General features: G+C 36.3%; 1 protein-coding gene and 1 pseudogene across 4 annotated transcripts in view; one reads left to right on the plus strand and one right to left on the minus strand.

The window, feature by feature from the left end:
• Window positions 1–21,646, plus strand: part of ASCC1 (activating signal cointegrator 1 complex subunit 1) — an 81,894-nt gene that overhangs the window by 42,784 nt on the left and 17,464 nt on the right. For all 4 annotated transcript variants that reach the window (XM_015592244.2, XM_015592245.2, XM_025049313.1 and 1 more), the window contains 2 exons: window positions 14,363–14,487; window positions 18,525–18,610. In XM_015592244.2, the coding sequence (XP_015447730.1) occupies window positions 14,363–14,487; window positions 18,525–18,610 (211 nt within the window). The remainder of the gene's footprint in view (window positions 1–14,362; window positions 14,488–18,524; window positions 18,611–21,646) is intronic.
• On the minus strand, window positions 8,436–8,551 carry LOC112482725 (annotated as a pseudogene).

Below are 21,646 nucleotides of genomic sequence, written 5' to 3' on the forward strand. Positions count from 1 at the left end.
TTATAGACATGTGGTTAATGTGAAACTATGTGAAAATTTTACATGGGATTACTGTTAGGTCCAGGAGGGCCCTATCCCTACTTCCCCATAGTGTGGGAAGCAGACTTCTCCCTTACCTTTGTGTGGGAACCAGACTTTGCATGCGGGTTAGCAATGCTGCATGCTCACCTCCCGCTTCACTGGACTCTCCTTCCTTCCCCGCCAATTTACCCACCCCAGATGTTCCTGCCAAAAGGCCCGCCTGAAGCCCCATATAACTTTCAAGTCCCCTCACATTTGGGGCTGACGCCATCTTCTGCTTAGCCAGTCTTTCACTCTGCTATAATAAATCTTGTTTCACCCCTTCAGCCTTGTGTTTTCCTCCTTTGGTGAACTTGACAATTATAGTATTTCATAAAATAAAATAGTGAATATTTTCTAATTAAGGGCTTCAAGTCTTTTTTAACATATGTATGTCATAGACTCCGCAGTTTTAATTTACCCTATTCTTGGTGGCGTCCAAAGGGAAAAAGAGTGGTCAATGAGAAAGTATGATAAAATTATTACCTTGAGTGTTACCAGAGGATATGTTTCCCTTTTGCTTTAATAGTTAAACTCTGCATTTTTTTTTGAGATCTAAAAGAATATTTGGGAAGTATCGATTCAGGCAGAAATCCAAATATTTTTTTCCGGATTAGAAAGGCAAGGAAAAGGTAACAGTTACATCAATTGCATTATCAATTACATCAGTCAAAGGAAGGCATTTCTGTAGGTGCAGATATGCTAACATAGTGATGCTTATTCTAAAGAATGTTTTTAATTTTCAGTCCAGTAGTCATAATATCTGCTTTCCTGTTATCTTTGCAAACAGTTGTTTTGGATACAATGTTGCTTTAGGCTCAGCCTGAAGGTTATTTTGCAGTTTTAATGTTCCAAGGGTTTGAGGAGTTAGACGCTCAAGGCAATTCCTTTTGGGGTTATGGCAGCTCCCACTCCATTTTAAAGTGGCTCCATTTACATTATTTTTTACAGATTGGAAAAAAAAGCAATAGAAGCTAGTTGTCTTTTGAAGACAGTGCTCAGACATAATTTGTACCCACATTAATGGAGGGATAAGAGCTCAGAAGGTTGAAAGCACCCTTTATCCCATAGATCCAGCCCTTAAAATTTTGCACATTTCCTGTTGTCAAGGCTTTGTAAGTTGAAAGATCTTGTGAAGTTGTTGCTGGAGAGCTTAGAACTTCAGTAATCAGTTCTTGTCTTATGCCCTGAGAAAGAATTCAAGGGCAAGACAGATAGCAAGCAGGAAAGCACAAGGTTTATTAAAGCAAAAGTACACAGTTAAGAGGGGAGTGCAGCCTTACTCAAGAGAGGGAGTCACATGAGGATGTTTCAGTTCCGGGCTTTTGTTCTGCTTGGACGCAGAGCCTGGAAATGTGGTACTGAGGTAACCTCATTGTCTCCTCTCAGTAGGCAGGGAGCTTAGTTTCCCACCTCCTTCCTTATTTGGTGTTTCTGGAAGTGTCATGGTTTCAGGTGCATGATAGGAGCTGGCGTATTTGTAATGCAGATGAGATTATAATGATATTTAGTCAAAGGTCATCCCTTATCCAATGATGGCATCTAAATTGGAAAAGACTGGTTTGGGTTCATCTCCCCTTGCCAGGTTCAGAGCCATATTCTGGAGAAGGAGGGGGCATCCCTGAACTATCTGTCCTGTCTCAAAGTGTCCACTGAATCCACTAGTGTTCTCAACCAAGCACATTTTTGAGTAATTCCTATGTCTGTTACTGATCTATTTTCTCTTTTCTGTAGCCCATTTCTCCTTCATAAGAGGCATATTTGCATGACTTCAAAAAGATTTGTAAATTCCCTTCCCAAATCTAGTGTCTGAGAGACTTGTACACTTCTCACTGAATTCAGTGTTAAAACTATTTAATGTCTCCTTTATGCAAAGTATTTTGCAAGGCTGTATAAATCGATACAGAATTGAGTAAGACATGGCCCTCTTTTTAAGGAACATTTGATCTTTTGCATTTCTTTATGTGAAGAGACATGACTCAGTACAAGAGACATGGAGGAGATGCCAGGTTGTAATAAAAATACAAACACTCAAATTTCTTTGTGTGGTGTTATATATTTTAAATCAAATATTGCCTTAAAATATTTGTGAAGTACCTGACCTTTAAAAGGATGGAGCCACTTAGGTCATATTTTTTTCCCTCAGCAAACAGAGCTGGGACATTGTAGCTACACTTTTTGATGCATCCTTGGGTTTGGTAAAGCATGACTGATTAAGGAATTTGTGTTCAACCTTTTAATCATTACTTAGTAGTCAGCTATTGCTAAGACTGAGTGTTGGACACAGTGGATATTCTGTTCTGTTTGTTACTCTCTCAGGACTCCACCCCTGCCCCTCTCAGAAGAATGGCTTTCTTATATTTTACTAAGCACATTAAGCCAATTCATCAATTTCCTTACTTTTTCCTTCACAATCTACCTATTTTCATCATACACACCTCACTCAATTTTACTCTTTTTGCAGAATGGCATACATTATTTCCGATGAGGCTGATCCCTTTACTTCTGCTCATGACCCCAGTTCCTTCTTATCTCCTCAGAGACCTAATACCATCAGTTATTTTACTCTATAGTGTATTTCCAGTACCTTTTTCCCTCAGATGTTTTTGAATGTCCAGTGTATGAGATGCAGTAGACCCTAGGGCTCTGTCTTAAGGAAGAGGCAGATGTCAGTAACTAGGGTACTCTGGAGTGATTGAGGTTATGATTGAGGTTCTAGAGGTCGAAGGTTGGCAGCAAAATTATGTCCTTGTGTGGACAAATTTTGTAAAAAAAGGCTTCAGAGAGGAGGTTTCTTGATTTCTTGGGTGAATAAGACGTTTGCAGGCTGATGGAGTAGCATTTTAGGAAAAGAATAAATAGCAAATGCAGATCTAGAAGCACTATTATATGCCACGTAAAGGAAGTTGGATTTTTATTTGATCGTTTGTTTATTCAACAAAAATTTATTGAATGCCCGGTGTTTCCCAGGTACTGTACTAGGCTGTGAATATAGAATGGTGAGTAAAGCCAGACAGTGATTGTCCTCATGTAGTTTACAGACTAATTGAAAAAATAGATGTTAACAAATGACAAATATATAATTGGAAAGTATGATAAAGATAAAGCAGGGGAAATATGGTGCTCTACTAAATAGAGAGAATATCTTGGCATTTTAGACCGGGGGTGGGGGGCTGGGCGGGGTCAACAAAAACTTCCCTAAGGAATCTATATTGAATGGAGATCTAAAGGAGGTGGGAAAGCTCTCCTCACCTTTTGTTCTAGGCAAAAGAAAATGCAGAGCAAAAGCCCTGAGGCAAGGAAAAGCCTAGTAAATCCCAGATATGTATGAGGTATAATGCGGGAGAGTTAGAATGACATGAGATGGCCATGTGAAGAAATTAAAGGGGCAAGGATTGGAGCAGTAGCAATAGATAAGAGAAAAAAGATGAAATACAAGTAGGATAAATAAAAAGAAATTCATATTAGGATAAATCATAATGGAATGGCAGAATACTAAAGACAAAGAGAAGATCTTAAGAAAAGTCATTTTCAAGGATTGACAATTATAAGAACAGTGGACTTCCCAGTATCAACAACAAAAGCCAAAGACGGCAGAATATTTTCTAGAGAAAATAATAGTCAACCTGGAATTGTGTACTTAGAAAAAAAAATCTTTAAAGAACAAAGTTGAAATAAAGACTTTTATAGATGAAAAAAACTCAGAATTTATCACCGTGAACTATCTACAGAAAAGGAACTTCTAAAGGATGTATTTCAGGAAAAGGAAAATGAATTCTGAAAGTCCGAGGTGCAAGAAAGATAGTATGAGTTGCAGAAAGAAATGTTGAATGCATAAAAAGACATTTGTCTTTATAAAATATTTTAAAAAATGATTAACATTGTTCAGCTAACATAAATGGTAACTAACAGCATGCAAGTCGGGACTAAGGGGAATTCTGGAGTTGAAGTATTTTAAAGTTTTTTATTATTTGGGAGAGGGTTATTAAGATATTATTTAACTTTCTTAAGCTAAATATGCAGCATAGTACAGTTTTAAAAGTAATTCTAAAAATCGTGAGAATAAATTCTAAACAAATAGAAAAAGGAAAGAAACATATAAATTCAATCTGAAAAGAGGCAAGAAGGGTAGAATAAAAGTAGAATGAGTAGAAATTAAAAAGTAAGATGATAGGAAGAAGTACACACATATAATACTCATATAGTAATGAAATAAACCAGTTAAGAAAGATATTATAAGGTTAGATATGAACAAAATTTAGTTATATGCTCCTTATAAAAGATACATACACAGCATAAGGTTGTGAAGGATTTCAGTGCAGGCCTCCCCAAAAATGTGCCACTTTGGCATGTGAATTATTTTGATCTGAAGGCAGTTGAGATCCTGCAGGCTCACGAGAAACTTTTACCTCTTCCTTAAAGAATTTAAATTAGGGGTCTTACCTATAGTAAGAGTTGTCACCAGAAATAACTTTTTTCTTTTACATTAAAAAAAATTTTTTTATATTGGTTTCAAGTTTACAGCACAATGGTTAGACATTTATATAATTTACAAAGTGATTCCCTTGCAGAAATAACTTTTTATGACCTATCTATATAGTAGGGCAAACTTCTAATTACTGAACATTACTGCTCTTATCATCCTGTGAATGACCTTTTTCTCCTCTGAAGTCCCCAAGTTGCCTTACCTTATCCTAGTTCAGAATGTCATATATACTTCATTTTCTTTTCTGTTTTTGAACCTCTCATGTATGTGGGGTTCCTTTACGTATACATGTAATTAAATTTGATTATTTTATCTTGTTAATCTGTCTCATGTAGATTTAATTATTAGTGGAAAAGAACCTTGAAAGGTAGAGGAAAGTTTTTCTCCCCCTACAGTTGAAATAATAGAAAGGAAAAGGATATACTAGTCAAATATCAAAAGAAAGCATAACAGAATGAATATCAAACATGATAGGCTTAAAGAAAAATGCAATAAGAGAGGACTATTACATATTAGCAATAAGAGAGGACTATTACTTGATAATAAAAGGTTCAATTTACCAGGAAGATGTAAACTTCTATGAACATAACAGAACAGCCTCAAAGTAGTTAAGCCAAATTTGTATAATTAATATTTTATAGGGGAGAAATCGAGAAAGCCATCATCATAGGAGGAGATTACTACATATCTTCCAAATATTGGAGAAAAGCCCCAATATTGTCCAGTTGTTATAGGTCAAGTAGCTGCAAAATCAGTAAAGATACAGAGATTTTAACAATTAACAAATTTAATGTAAGAGTCATCTCTGGAATTATATACCCAGCATTAATAAATTCATGTTCTGTTCAGGCACATGAAATAGTTAAAACAAATAGATTACAGAGTAGATTCATAAAGTAAGGATTAATAAATTTCAAGGAGTTGGTATCTTACAAATCACATTTTTTTGACCAGAAATGAAACCAGGTTATTTACAGTTATCAATCAAGTTATTAGAAATAATAAGAGAGTTTAGCAAAGTGATTGGCTATAATATTAGTATAATAAAATCAGGTGCTTTTCTGTATACTGTAAACATGTTTTAAAAAAGACACCATCCATTCACAGTAGCAACAGAGACTGTAAGGTTCTTAGGAATAAATATAACAAAGTATGTGCAGGATCTTTTTGCAGGAAATTATAAATAAATTGAGAGATGCCCATATTCAGTGATAGACTTAGTTTCATAAAGATGTCAGTTCTTTCCAAATGCTTCTCTATGAATTTAATACAGTTATATACTATGTATATAATTGAAATGAAGAGCCAGGAACAGGAGAGGAAATATTTAAAAGCCATTACAGTAATTCAGATGAGAAGGAAAGAGGACCTGAAGTAGAACAGTAACAATGAGAATAGATACATCAATGCAAGAATAGTAAAATCTGCTTAATTTGGCAATTTTCTGAAAGGGAAGTGTAGGGGTCAGATGATATGATTTATTATTATGACCTAAGCTGGTTTATCTCAGGAATGCAAAGATGAATTAAGACCAGGATATCTAATAATATCCTGATTAATAGAGCAAACTTAAAATAATATCTAAATAATGCATAGAAGGCTTTTAATGAAATTCAGATTTTTTCATTAAAATTTTCAGAAACTAGATATTGCCTAATATGATAAATATCTATTTTAAAGCAAAAACAGCAGTCATATGCATATTATTTTACACAAATGGAACCACATTACATATATTGTTCTGTAGTTTATTCTTCTCGTGATATTACTTTTATTTAGATTACTTAGACATTACTTTTATGTCGGAGTATATAGATCCTATGAAATACTGCTACATCAGTCTTCCTAAGCCATAGCCTGTATGCCATAGACCTTACTTGCTTAAAAATCTCCTATACTTTCACATCTTTTGAATTTATTCATATTCCTCAGTCTAGCATTCAAGATCTTCCAGTATGAAACCAACTTAATATGTCAACTTGATCTTCCACTATCTTTTACTTGCCCTAAGTCCCAGCCAGCTTCACTGCTTATTGATGATCCTCTGTGTCTGTTAATCTTGTTTCTAGTGACTTAAATTTCTCTCATGTTACCCCTCATTTTTTTGTGTCCAAATGCTATCTTTTCTTCTTGCTATCCTTTCTTCTTTTTCTCAAACAGACTGTAAGATTTTGGGGAGCAGGGAGTATATCTTATTCAGCATTGTATAATCAGTGCCTTTTATAATTCATGGCTCATAGTAGATGTTCAGTGAATATTGGTTTTATTTCAAGGATTATTTGAGTACAGTTAGCTTGTTCTAAGCCCATTCTTCTAGTAGCCTATTCTTGTCCCCACCCATAATCTCTTCCATGTTTAAATTACTCAAAGCACCCTGTATTGTTTGTGTTATTACCAAAGTCTTATTTATAGTTATCTTAATAGATTGTAAACTCCTAATAACAAGGACTATTGTCACTTAGTTTTTTATTCTTGTAGTGACTAGCATAATGCTTGTATACAGTAAGTACTCAGGAAATATTAATTGGATAAAACTGAATTAAATTTGGGGCAAAAAAGCCCAAACAAAAGCCTGGAGTTTGCATTTTCTAGGGAGTCAGTGGTCATTCTGCAGCTCAAGTCCATATCTGTAAAGATGGCTCTGGAATGCTTGAACTTTGTAGCACTTACAGGCTTACAGGCCTTTAAACTAAGAGCTTTAATTTAAAACATAATAACTGGAGTCTGTTTTCAAATCCAAGCACTGTCTAAATCAGCAGTCCCCAACCTTTTTGGCACCAGGGACCAGTGCTCCTACGAGAAACTAATGCCGGATGATCTGAGGTGGAGCTGAGGCAGTGATGCTAGCCCTGGGGAGCTGCTGCAACTACAGATGAAGCTTTGCTTGCTTGCCTGCTGTTCACCTCCTGCTGTGCGGCCCAGTTCCTAACCAGCCACGGACCAGTATTAGTCCATGGCCAGGGGGTTGGGGGCCCCTGATCTAAATGACAAAGCTGCTGAAGAATAATTTATTATTTTTCTCATAGCAGCCCTCTGTTATTTTTAATTCAATTATGAGGAAGCAATTATGAGAAGCTTTGTGACTCATTCATAGTTTAACAGGAAAGGATCAGTGAAGTTAAATTTGAGAGACTATTCTGTTAGAAATATACTCACATGTTGTCAAATGTATTATCCACGTTATCGACCTGAAATTTAGTGATTGTACCCAAGTACCCTTAAGTTTTTTTAATAGAATGCCGAAGTATTTGTCATCTATGAATTCATGCATGCATACATGCATTCAACAACTATTTATTGAGCATGAATTATGTGTCAGTTAGGCACTAATTTAGGTGCCAGCATAAAGCAGCAAATAGGATAAGGAGCCAACCTTCGTGGAGTGCACAGTGAATTGATAACAGAGCAAAATGGCTGCTAGGAGACTTGGATTCTGGTCCCTTTGCCCTGACTTCGAGCAAGTCAACCTGTCTGCTTTGTTTCTTCTTGTGTAAAATGATCAGGTTAGACAAGAAAATTTTAAAGGTCTTTAGTCGCTTCAAAGTTCTAAGTCTGTAAATTAGACAGAAATCTTAATTTTCCAGAAAGTCAAAGCTGAAAACTGTTTTCTTTCACTTAGTCTATATAATTTCCTTCCTCTAGTATTTCTTGTTCCCTGTTTCTGTGATAGGGAGCTGAACTCCCTATCTACTTCTTTTTCTTTAATAGAGGAGAGAGAAAAGAGAGGCACCATTTTGTTGTGATTTGTAATTTGGTGGATTTTACAATGCCTGATTATGTTCAGACTTAAACTATGTTGCAATATTTAGAAATATTTCAAAACTTTATGGTTCTGTGATGTGTTAATCAGAAATTTTATTGTATATATATATTTATTTATTATTATTTATGCCTACAGCACTTGGTCTTCCTAGGTGGTCTCCCATCCAAGTACTAACCAGGCCTGACCCTGCTTAGCTTCCGAGATCAGACATCAGGCTTGTTCAGGGTAGCATGGCTGTAGACCATGGACCGTGGCTCCACTGGGGCATGAACCCAGGACCTTCTGCATGTAAAACAGATGTACTCACTGTTACACTATGGAACCACGTCCAATCAGAAATTTTAGATCCAGTATGCTGTAGGTCTTTGTTTGGAGATCCACATGCACAGTTAATTAAATCAGTTAGTGATGATCAGACTTATGTGCAGTCTGAATATACTTTATTTTCCCCTTAGGAATGTAGGAACAAAGTTGTTTTGTTAAATCAGCCCTCTTTCTCCATCCTTACCAATATTTTATTGGTTAACCATGTCTCATTGCTGGTTTAAACTCCTCTAAAAGGTATATAAATGATATTTTAGAAAACTATTTCATGCATGGATAAATATTCAAGCAAGTTTAAGTGAAGTAAGCAAGTTATAGAAAAATGTTTATTTTTTTTAATAAATTGATATATATCTGTAGAAAAGTCTTAAAAATTATATTACAAAAGTTAAGCGTTTATGTGTAGATGGTGAGATTATGCTTTCCTTTTAGTGCTTTTCTGAATTTTACATTTTTTCTATAATAAACATATATTTGTAATCAGAAAAAAATTAAGATAGCTATGTAAGGAAGCACAATATCTCTCTTAACTGGTTTCCTTGCTTTTAGTTTTCCCCCGTGTAGCTTGCTTCTTACAAACCCTCATTGATTTCCTATGCCTACCAAATAAGATTTCAACGCTGCCTGGCCCACAGGAGCCATCACAACATGGCTTTAGCCTGCCTTTACATTTAATTGCTGCCCTTTCCTCTCTACAGAATTTCTCATGAATCTTTGGATGTGTTATGTTCTTTGATGTTCAGTCTTTCAGTTGTTTAAGACAAAGATTCTTTTAAAATTATCTTTAACTCTTGATTCTAATATATCAGAAAAGCTACCCCTTCTCACCCCCTGTACTGCTGCCACCCCTGCTACCACCCTAGCCACCTGTGACAGCTTCCTAACTGCCTTCCTGCTTCAATTCTTTCCTCTACCAGTCTGTCCTCTACACGGCAGTCAGAGGTTTTCTTTTAAAATGTCAGTCAGATCATGTTATTCTTCTGTTGAAAACCCTCCAAAAGCTCCCCATCCCACTCAGAGTATAAGCCAAAGTCCTTACGAGGGTATATGAGCTCTATGCAAGCCCCATGTGACCTAGTCTTCTCTACCTCTCCAACCTCATCACCTCCCTCCCTGATTTCACCACATATATTGGCTTACTATTCTTAATCATACTGCTCATATGCTGCCTCAGATGTCTGTACTTACTGTTCCCTTTCTCTGAAATGCTGTTCCCTCAGATATCTGTTCAAATGTCACTTTATCAGGGAGGTCTTCCCTGATCACCATATCTAGAATAGTACACCTACTCCCAATTGCATTTTTTTCTCTCTTTTCCATTTTATTTTCTTCAGAGCACTTAGCACCACCTGATGTAGTATATGTGTATGTTTACTGTGCAGCTGTCTCCTACCACTAGAATGTAAGCTGTCTAAGGGCTGGGACTTGTTTTATTCACCTCCATATTCCCATCACCTATGAGCACATTGGCCCTTCTCTCTTTTGAGATCTTGTTCTGTTAGTTCTTTCTATTGCCTAAAGTTTCATCTTCCTTATCTGTTGGATAATTTGTTGTTGTCAGTAAGCATTTTCAACTCTTTCTTCTCATTGAAAACAAACACAATTAACCTTCCCTCAACTCTGTACCTTTTAATTATCAAGGCATTAGTTGTCACATTTCTTTTAAGTTTCTTGAAAGAGTTTATGTTCACTAACCCCATTCCCCTTCTGGTTTCTCCCTTGGTCCTCTGTAACAAGGTTTTCATCTCCAGTGTGCCAGCGAAATGTTCTAATTGTGATAAATAAGCAGGCATTTTTTGTTCCTTTTATTACTTTAATTTTCTGTAGCATTGTTCTATACTGATTATTCCTTGTTTTCCTCTTGTAATTCTCCTTTCAGCCTTTCCGAAGTCTTACTTTTCTTATTCCTCATCCTTATTGATTGTCTTTGCTGGTTCCTTCTCTGCTCCTTACATATGAATATCCCATAGGGCTCGTCCTTTTTCTTCTTGGCTTGCTCTGAATCCTCCTTCCCCCATGACTGTATCTGTACTATGCTTTTAACTACTGTTTGTGCGCTAATGACTTCCAAATCTGTATCTTTTGCTCAGATTTTTCTCTTGAGCTTCAGACTTGTATTTCTATTTCTCTCCTGAACATATCCTACTTGGTATCCTGTGCCACATGTTCAAAAGCATATACAGTATAAACCCTCCCCACAGAATAACACAACAATAGCAGTTGCTTCTCCGCAAGTCCCACCTTGGCCAGAGACCCACCTGGTCCTTTAAGATAGACTCTGGGGAGTCACTCTCAACTGCTTTCTTTGCCTTAGCACTGCCATATCTGAGAGTACTGCTCGCTCTTCTTGTCCTTTAGAATCTATTCTCTTGTTTTGGGTTGTCCCTGCCATGTTTCGATCTTCATCCTTCTCTCCTTTATCGCGCCGTCCTTAAAGCATGTACTCTGAAACCAGACTGAAATTGTTCTAATTTTGGATGTTCCACTTGTTAGTTATGCAACTTTGGTCAAGTTTCATAACTTCCTTGTGCCTCAGTTTCCTCATTGGTAAAATAGAGATGGTAATTTATTGTGAGGATCAAATGATTTCACCTGTATAAAGTGCTTAGAATAGTACCTTGACACATTGTTTGTTGTTATGTGTACTGTTATAGTACCACCTAGCTGACTTCTATATCACTGATCTCTACCCCTTCTAAAGCATTTTCTTCTCTGCCACAGAGTCAGCTTTCAGAAATGGACATCTGACCATATCATTTCCTTTAAAAAAATTTCTGTGGCTTCTCATGGTCTGACTACTACATATATCCAGCTCATATCCACGGTCCCTTTTCTCTCACTCTCTGTTATAGCTGTATTAAATAATTGGCAGTTTTCCAAATAAGTTGTGATCTCGCATGCTGTGGCATCGTTGCACATGCTGTTCTTCTGCTTGAAGTCAAGTTCTTCCTTTCCTGATTTTATTTGGGAATCTTTAATGGTCTTTCAAGACCATGTTTATTTTATTTTACTTTATTTTATTTTATTTTATTTATTTTGTTTTGTTTTGTTTTGTTTTGTTTTGTTTTGTTTTGTTTTGTTTTGTTTAACATTCAGGTCTTACTTTTTTAATCAGTCAGGTTCATCAGTTAACCAATCATAGCCAATAGCTACTGAAAGCTAAGTATAATGGTACTCTGGCAGATATAAGACAAATATAACATGCTTTTAAGGAGCATGCAATCTAGTAGGGGAACAAGATAGACAAATTTGAAATATCAAGGGACCATCTCTAAGAATGCTAAGAAGAGCACACCTTATAAACAGGGCAGCATTTCAGAGAAGGATAAAATCATTGCTCACAGATATGGGCGAGTAGGGGTGTTAGGGTAGTTAGGCTTCATGGAAAAGTGGGGTTTGGGTTGGGTCCAGAAGGATGGTATGATTTGCATAGGTGGAGGGAGGGGGTAGCTACTGTGTACCAGGGAACAGGAGGCACAGAGGTGGCAGCTGTCAAGTTGTTAAGTGGAGGAAGCCTGGTGAGAAAATGTGCATGTTGAGGAATGCTGGTATTATGAAGCTGCTCTAATAGATGTTGAGGCAAGCAAAAGGAAGTCACTGGGGTCTGTAGAACAGGGAACATCCTGAGGAACTGGTATGTTGTAATGTTCTAGCCTATGCCAAACTGTACTGGAGCCTGAGGCAAAAGGAAAACTCAGTAATACCGATCCCATCGTCATTCCAAATTCAGATATTCTGTTCGTTGTAGATTTTTTTCAAAGTTAATTTTGATTTTTAAAAATATTGCATTAAAACATTATTTATCTTGGTTGCTGTGTTTTGGCGCAGCCCCTTAAATTTTGTGTTCAAAGTGAGTGCCTCACTTGCTTCACTCCTGTCCCAATCTTGTGTTCTATTCCTGAAGTTTGGTGGAGGGGACATGGGTGTTTGTTTTATTATTAATTATGGATTACTCATGTTATAAATATTTTTTGGTTAGTAGGCAGTATTTCATAAAAACAAGTAAGATACATTAGAATTTTAAGATTAATTTGGAGCTTTGGAGCCTGAAAACCATAAAGGTGAAAGAATTGTTTGTGCTCCTCAGTTGATCTCGAGGGGAGAATAACTCTCTCTTGCTGCAGTGTATGTAGTACATATAGCAAAGGATTGTTTTGTCCATGTCTAAGTGGGTGAAAGATAACTGGGAGATAGAGGTACTAGAGACTGTTGTCCACTTGGAGATAGGTCTCGAGCAACTCATCTGCTGCAGACAGAACAATTGCTGGAGGCAGGCTGCCACAAGGTGAACTTGGCCTACATCTCACATAAAACAAACCCATCTCAAGGAGGAGCTGCTCACTGCTTACCACAGGGCCATGGCTCAAGAAGCAGTGGAAGATTCATGAGCTCTATAAATATCTCAGAGCTACTTGTATCCAAGAAAAGAGGTAATGTTTGACACAAATATCACTAGTACATCTAAAAATGTAAAATCTAAAAAATGTGAACTCTATTGTTCATTAGTACATTAGTGACTAATAAAAGATTATTTTGAGCCAGAGAAGTCAGTTAGCATGCAGCACAAATCTCAAAAAAAGCCAGTGGAAAGGTTGAAAGGTACAGGCTCCTCCCTGAGCTTGTCACCAGGTACACTACTCCATCATTTGATGTGGACCTCCTCATCAGTGCTAACGTTCAGTGAGAGTTTCTCCAGGCTCAGGATGGATGTTTTGGCACAATATCTAAAAGCTACAGGCTGAATTTTACCCTCAGATGAGTGGGTGGTCACAAGATGGCTGCCTCCCGAGGCCTAGGACCAAGATCTGCTCCACCACATACTTGCTGGGATAATGACCCCTTTTTTTCAGTACAGCTGGCAAAGTTATTCTTCAGAATTGATGGAGAGATAAAGGGTTTTTCAGGCAAAACCTGAAGAAGTTCATCACCACTAGACTGACCGTGCAAGAAATGTTAAAGAGAATTCTTCAAGTTGTTATGCAAAACACTTGAACAGAACAAAAACATCCTGTGCAGGAATTGATTCTGGTGGAAGTATTAGAATCAGTGGCTATCATTGAGATAGAGCTCATCCACTGTAGAACTTACAGTGCTTAGAATTACCTGGAATCCATATGCAGAATGTTATGCAGCCTGTGGATTTTCTTATATGTAGTTGTTTTTATTGGTACTACATTTCCACCTCGTTTAAATACTGGTATAGTGTCCAGTGCTACTGGGATCTTCATAGTGCATGCCCCTTCCCAGTGAGCAAATGTCTTATTAGAGTCATACCATTCCTCATTTGATCCTGGCAGAAACACATCAACCATAGTAGCTTTTGGTTTGCGATTGGATGAACCAACTGGATGAACCAATAAAGCATTCCACTTTAGACAACTGTGTTGAGCCTGGCTTCTTGAGTTCTATTCCCAAAATGATAAACTTCCATGTTTCTTCAAGACCATGTTTAAACCTCCTGTGAAAACCTGGTCCTATGTATAGTTAATCACTCCCTGAACATTCACCATCATGTTTTTGCAGTTTTTTGTTTCTGTGTTTGCTTTCTTCACAAGGTTGTGAGCATTACGATGTTGGGGACTGCAACTTTTTATTCTTCCTCTTCTTACACAGGGCCTTCTTGTACTGTGATTGGCCCAGAGTAGATGCTCCATAAACGTTGTTGAATTAGTAATCGGGGATTCAGGAGTTTACTAAGATTTCTGTACTTCTTTCATCAATTTCTCTAGGCTGCAGGAATTAGTTGATCGAGTGCTGGAACGTTTTCAGGCATCTGGACTAATAGTGAAAGAATGGAATAGTGTGAAACTACATGCTACAGTCATGAATACTCTATTCAGGAAAGACCCCAATGGTAAGTCCTCCATAGAACTGTAGTACAGTTTTTTTAAAGAAATTAATTATTATTTTTTTAATGGTGATATTAGTTAATGATATCCAATAAGTTTCAGCTGTACACTTTAACAGTAAGGCATATACATATTTACATTGTGTGTTCACCTCCCATAGTTAGATTTTTTTTCTGTCACCATATATTTGACCCTCTTTACTCCGTCTACCTCTTTCCTTCCCCCTCCCCCCACCCCCTGGTAACCACTAGTCTATTGTCCATGTCCATGAGTCTCTGTTTGTTTGTCTTGTTCATTTGTTGCTTTTAGGTTTATATCCCACATATAAGTGATATCATGTGATTTTCAGTTTTTTCTGTCTGGTTTATTTTGCTTAGCATGATTGTCTCGAGGTCCATCCATATTGGCAGTATTTCATCTCTTCTTCTGGCTGAGTAATATTCCATTGTATATATGTACCACAGCTTCTTTATCAAATTATCGTAAGACACTTTGGTTGCTCCATGTCCAGATCACTGTGAATAATGCTGCTATGACATTGGTGTGCAAATATCTTTTCGGATGTTACAGCACCATTTGTGATCAGTAAGGGTGTGTGAAATCTCTGGGGTTTGAATAGAATGGGCTGTCAAACAATTTCTGATATATCTTCTTTTTTAGGTGTTAGCTTGTTTTGATGAGCACAGTGGAAGTGTGTAGGGACATATCTAGCATGGTACCATGGCATTCCAAATCTTTTATTTCTGTTACACATAGGGTTGCCATATTTAGCAAAAGACATCAAGGTAAAGTTTAGGTAATCGGTGAATAATTATTTTATTATAAGTATGCCCCATGCAGTACTTGGTGGCTTATTTTGAAAAGAAGAAAGGAAGATTAGCTAGTAAAAATAAACATTAGACCAGTGGTTTCTCAACAAGGAACAGTTTTTCCTCCCAGAGGACATTTGGGATTATTTGGAGACATTTTTTTGTTGGCACAGTAGGGGGCTGGGAGTGGATTTCTGCAGGCATCTAGTGGGTCAAAGTCCTCTATGTGACACACAGGACAGCCCGCATAACAAAGAATGTTCAGCCTGAAATGTTGATAGCACCAAGGTTGAGAGTAATATTTTTTTTCCCTCAAGGAATCTGAGATCAAAGATCCCAACTGGAAGTCATTTAGTATTAACCCCATTTGGTTGATCCACTGTAGGACTAAGAGATAGGTAGCTATCCAATTTTTAGTTCTAGTGTTAATGTTCTGTGGTGCTAGATTGTATTTTATTTAAGACTTTTCTGAATAAATCAGTATTTTACTTTAGAGAGCACTGAGATCAGAAAAGATTCAAATGGCTCAGTCAAAGCCTGTAGACTCTTAATTGGGTAGCTAATAGAATCCAAAGCTTTGTACTTGTTATTGTTTTGATGGAATACATTTCTTTCATTTGGACAGTAGTGTTACAGAAGCATGTTTGAAATTCCAGAAAAAACATTCTCTGGAATATTTAATATTTGTACTTTACATTGTAGCTTGTCCATTGGTAACATTTAAAGGGATTTATGGAATTTATCTTCTTCTGGACAGTCAGTTTTAATTTTGGAAAACACAGATCCCCTGAGGAGGTACATTTTAACATCGTTATATAAAGACAAAGTTTCAGAACTCTAGAGTATACTCTAAATTCATTGTTTCAAAAAATATATTGTATTCAGCACCGAATAGAACTTTCTCTGATAATAGAAAGATTCTATATCTGTGATGTCCAGTATGGTAGCCACTATCCACATGTGGTTATTGAGCACCTGAAGATAGCTAGTGAGACTGAGAAAGTGAACTTTTAATTTTAATTTAAATTAATTTAAATTTAAATAATCATGTATGGCTAGTGGCTACTGTTTTAGACAGTGTGGGTATAGACACTATTTTATTAGACATTTAATATTACCAGTAGTACATTCTGCATCTGTCCTGACCCTTAAATCTTAGTTCAGAGCCCTTAACTTACACCATGCCTATTATTAACTAACTTCTTGACATAAAAGAGTTGAATTTGTATGCATCAGTATCTTTTAAATTGTGTGCATCTAGATTTATATTAAGTTAGCACTAGAGCTTCGTATAAGAAAATGTTCTGTGTTCACAGTTATCCTTCCCTACTTACAGATATTTAAAATATAACAACATTGACATATAATTCACATACTACATAATTCGCCCACTTAAGATATATAATCCAGTGATTTTTAGTATATTCAGAGTTGTGCAACCATTACCACAGTCAATTTTAGAACATTTTCATCACCCCCAAAAGAAACTCTGTACCCATTCACAGTGACTCTGTTTTCCCCTAACCCTCTAGTCCTGAGCACCACCAATTTACTTTCTGGTCTATAATTTATTTTTTTCTGGATATATCACATAAATAAGATTATGTAATATGTGATCTTCTGTGACTAGCCTCTTAATATTTGCATGTGTCATACTTCATTGCTTTTTATTGCTTTTTATTGCCAAATAATATGGAGCTGGTGGATATTTATGGATATTTACCACATTTTATATATCCATTCATCAATTGATGAACATTTGTGTTGTTTCCACTTTTTGGCTGTTATAAATAATGCTGATGTGAACAATTATTATGTACAAGTTTTGGTGTGGGCATATGTTTTCATTTCTTTTGGGTATATAATTAGGAGTGAAATTGCTGGGTCATATGATAACTCTATGTTTAACTTTTTGAGGAACTGCCAGGCTGTTTTCCAAAGTAACCACCATTTTACATTTCCATCAACAGTTAATGAGGGTTTAAATTTCTCTACGTATTTGCCAACACTTATCTGTCTTTTTGATTATTGCCATCATGTGGGTGTGTAGTAGTATCTCTTTGTGGTTTTGATTTGCATTTCCCTAATGGCTAAAGCTACTTATAGTTCTTGAATCTGTCATTAATGTCACATAATGATTACTGCTTTTTTTTATTGATATTTATTTAGTATGATTTACTTTAAAATTTCGCATCTCTTCAAAACAGAAGACCTATTTTTAAGTTGTGAAATGTCATCAGAATTGGAATCTTTGATTAAGAGATTCCTTCTCATTAGAGAAATGGTTCCATAGTTACCCATGTATAATTCTAGTGGGCTAACTAAGGTATATTATGTCCGTGGAGTTAGCACTCTGAATATAGTAGGCCAGTTTTGACTTGGTATTCTCCATTACTATATACAGTAAAAGACCATACTCAAAAGTAGAAATAATATTTTTGAGAGTCTGTTGTGGGCAGGAAAAAGTTGATATTTCAGAAAATACTCTGAGTGTTAAATAATTATTGAAGATGCTTTAAATTTTCTCTGCCTTGGGTTCCCCTCTGTGCTGAATTTTTACTTGAAAGGGACATAGGATATGGTGTTCCACGTTTTCTTTCCTGTTATCCCTTTCCTTTGATATCCTTTTCTCTTTATACTTTAAGGACATTTTTTGAGATAAGCAAGCTAAATTAACTCAGGGATTTAGAGCACAGCTTTGATGAGGCTAAGGTCATAGATTTGCTGCATTTCTGTGTGTAGTGTCTGTAAAGATACCTCTGTGTGCAACTAAAGGGGTCTTTCTCAGTTGAGGGAGTCCTTAAATCAACCCAAAGCATAGTAGCCAGCATTTGTGACTAGTTAATGTGTGAACTTTCATTTTTTTTTACATATTTAAAAATATATGCAGCTTTTATAGAATCTTGTGTTTTTAACCTGCAAGGAACCTTTAGAGATCACCTAATCTTAACCTCTAACTTTGAGGGACTGAGGTCCATAGAGGAGATATAATTTGCCTTGTCATATAGTTAACGTACAGTGAGTACTTGGACAATGTTGAATGAATAAATGTATATTGAATGAGTTGATGACAGAGCTGAGAGTAGAAACTGGGTCTCTTGACTCATAGCCTGATGTGTTCTCCTCCATATTATGCCCCTTTGGGTAGTACATAGAAACGTACCTATAGAAATCTAAGAGAAAACAGAAATAATCCAAGCTTCTCTTTTAACATTACCTTTGCATATTTACAGCTGAAGGCAGGTACAATCTCTACACAGCGGATGGCAAATATATCTTCAAGGAAAGAGAATCATTTGATGGCAGAAACATTTTAAAGGTCAGTATGAAACAGTGAATTTGGAAATCCATTGGCATGTGTCCTAAATAAGCAAGGAAAATAAGTCGTTCTTTCAACAGTATATTTTTCTCATGCTTCCCGTGAGGCTCATTAACTAAAAGGACTGTTTAGAATTTTTTTTCTAATGTCCTAAAAGAAAAGACATCTTTTTGACTCTTATGGCTATGGTATTTCTAGAGTATTTGAAATTGATGATTTAAGAAACAAGTATCCAACTACTTGGGTCCATAGGAATAAGTTGATTTTAAACTGGTGAGTTTTATTCTGTATTTTACCTTTGGAGGTCTGAGTTTGCATTTTTTTAAGTAAAAAAAGAATTGTTTGTCTCGTTCTAGTAGTTTTTTTTTTCTCCCATAAAGTGACTCCCCAAAGTTGCTTTGTAATCTATTTTTACTCAGGAACAGTCCATGTCCTAAAAAGTAGGTAGTCCAGTTCTGACTGTTGAGGCTTTGCTTTCTCAGTGTTAAATTAATCTATGAAATTTAAGTAAAATCAGGATTGCATTTATCTTTCTCGTACAGACTACATTCTTTAACATCCACAGTGTATGCCCTCTCTATCAGGTTAACATGCCATCGTGTTTCTGGGCAAAGAGAAACATAAGTTGATACCAGTGGAGAGGTTTTTGAGTCTTCATTTCACTTATTATGTAATGGTTTAGGTCATACATTTGCACAGCCATGGGTGTTTTTTTTTGGAGCTGGATGAGAGAATATCCATATAATTTCAGAATAAGCTTTAGTTTTAGAAATGCTTTTCTTTTTCCTTCCCTACCACATCCTCCAGTTCCTTGTCACTTGACAGTTTTCTTGCCAAATGGGTGATGTGACCCTGTTGCCTCTACTTAATGAGATCACTCAGCAGCTGCAAGCTTCTTCCCGCAGAGCCCACAACATTCACACAGGGCAGTGACAGCGTTCACTTAGGCAGATGTTCCAGCTCTCACATTGAGAGTTATGTTGATTCCTTCTTTCCCTTATATCTTTCTTGTTTTTGAATAGTTTTCCTATTTTCTAAGTAGTTATAGTAGCTTTGGGTTTGAGTGACAGGCTGCTAATGAATTCAGTTGCAGTTAACTTTGCTGATTTTCCCAGGCCACAGCTTCAGTGTGATAGGAATCTTTCTCCTCTATCTCATTTCCTTGGGGCTTTTCCAACAGTATCATTAATTACTTTGCTTTTTTTGTTGTTGTTAATTTGATTAAGGAAGAAAATAGAATGGGGAAAGAAATCTGAAGGAATGACTCAAATCAATTTGGTTCTTTGGGAATTAGAATTAAAGCCCAGAAGATGGGTTGATGCAAGTCAAGTGTGAAGTGCTTTGATATCTGTAAGAGGGAGATGACAGCAGAGAGCCTGTGGGGTATCTGTATGAACAATATGGATCTCTCACTTGTTATTTAATTTCTCTTGTTCTGTAAAGTTAGTTTTCTATTTTAAGGTGCTTTGCCTTGAAATTTTCCTGACCACCCCAGCGATGACATGAATGTGGCTCCCTCTAGTGTTAACAAAGGCTTGCTATACCAACAGTACCCTTACTGGTTATGCCTAGAGTTTTAGAGCTGGGCTCAGCTGGGGTGCTTGGAGACCGTTTCTTTAATCCAGTTCTATACTTTGACCTCTAAGGACCCAAGATCCAATGTGTTTAAAGTGACTTGCCAAAGGTCACTGCTAGTAGAGACTGATCAGAACAGAAATTCAAAACTCACAAATTAAAATTATTTCTGCCTCCCATAATGATACTCAGTGTTTAGGTAGAGGTCATTAGATATTCGAAATCGGGCATATCTATTTGAACTGCAATAATGTTTTATTAAAACTTATTTACTGAATGTGGGGGCAGTGGATGTGCCAGTTAGTCTAAAACTGTGGCTAATTAAGTATTAGACTTTTGAGCTGATTTTAATACTAAAACCAACAGAAATACTTATTGTATACCATCTGCCAGACCATGTGCCTTGCAGATAAAACAATGATTATAATACATACCTACCTTCTAGGAGCTTCTTGTCTTTGAGGGGTGCAGATGGTTAATAGACACTTACAATACAAAATGATGGGGCAAGTTATGAGTATAGAGAAGTATCTTTGAATACAGATATTTATAACAAAGTACCTTTTAGTATAGTTTACAATATTTTACTTTATAATTATTAGCTCCAGAAAATATAATCTTTCATCTATTTCAGTCAAAGAAATTAACTTTTCTTTGAGAATAAAGGTGACGTATGACCCCCAAATTACCCCCCCAAACACATAAGAGGTAATAACTATTTTTGTGAAGTAGTTATACCAGCCTGCCTTTTGGAATTACCATAAATAGACATATCTTTCTTAAATAGAATATGAGAACCCATGGCTCCTCAAACTCTTGGAGAAAAAAAAGATTCAGAAAACCAATGGATTATATATAGTTGTTGTTCTAGATAAAATTTTTATGTTTAGAAAGTGAAAAAATTCAGTTTCACTAACAAGATAGGAACTGACTTGGAGTAAACACAAAGGTTAACTGCATTGGTTGTTAAGGTTGTTAAGGATATGTGTGCAGCATATTAACAGCTACATAGGTCACAGGTCAAGAATGCTGGTGATGGGAAGCAGCCTTGGAAAAGAATCTACTTCATCTCCTATTCAAAGAGAAACAAAATGAGAAGCAAGTCATTGCTCATTGTTGTAAGAATTTAATGAGTAACGGCCAATTGCTTTTCTCCTCCATGAAGAGAATTAGTCCTTTTGGCTTGGTGTAAAATTATGTGTTCTGGGTGCCTTAATAAGAAAAAGCTCTAATGACTTTTGGAGGTGGAAGCCACATTTAAAAAAAAAAAATTATTTTTGTACAGCTGTTTTGAGAGTTGTTACAGTTGTAATAGACCATTATCTGGTTATTCCTAGTTAAAATAAGACTTCTCTTAACCTAAGAAGGACTTTGATAGAAGAACTGAAAACTAAAGAATCATTTTCTTGTGTTCAGGCCAGAAAAGGAACGAACATATTTAGTTATAGTGGTTTTTTTATA

Source organism: Pteropus alecto, unplaced genomic scaffold (genome assembly GCF_000325575.1).
Source record: "Pteropus alecto unplaced genomic scaffold, ASM32557v1 scaffold155, whole genome shotgun sequence".
NCBI classification, from domain to species: Eukaryota; Metazoa; Chordata; class Mammalia; order Chiroptera; family Pteropodidae; genus Pteropus; species Pteropus alecto.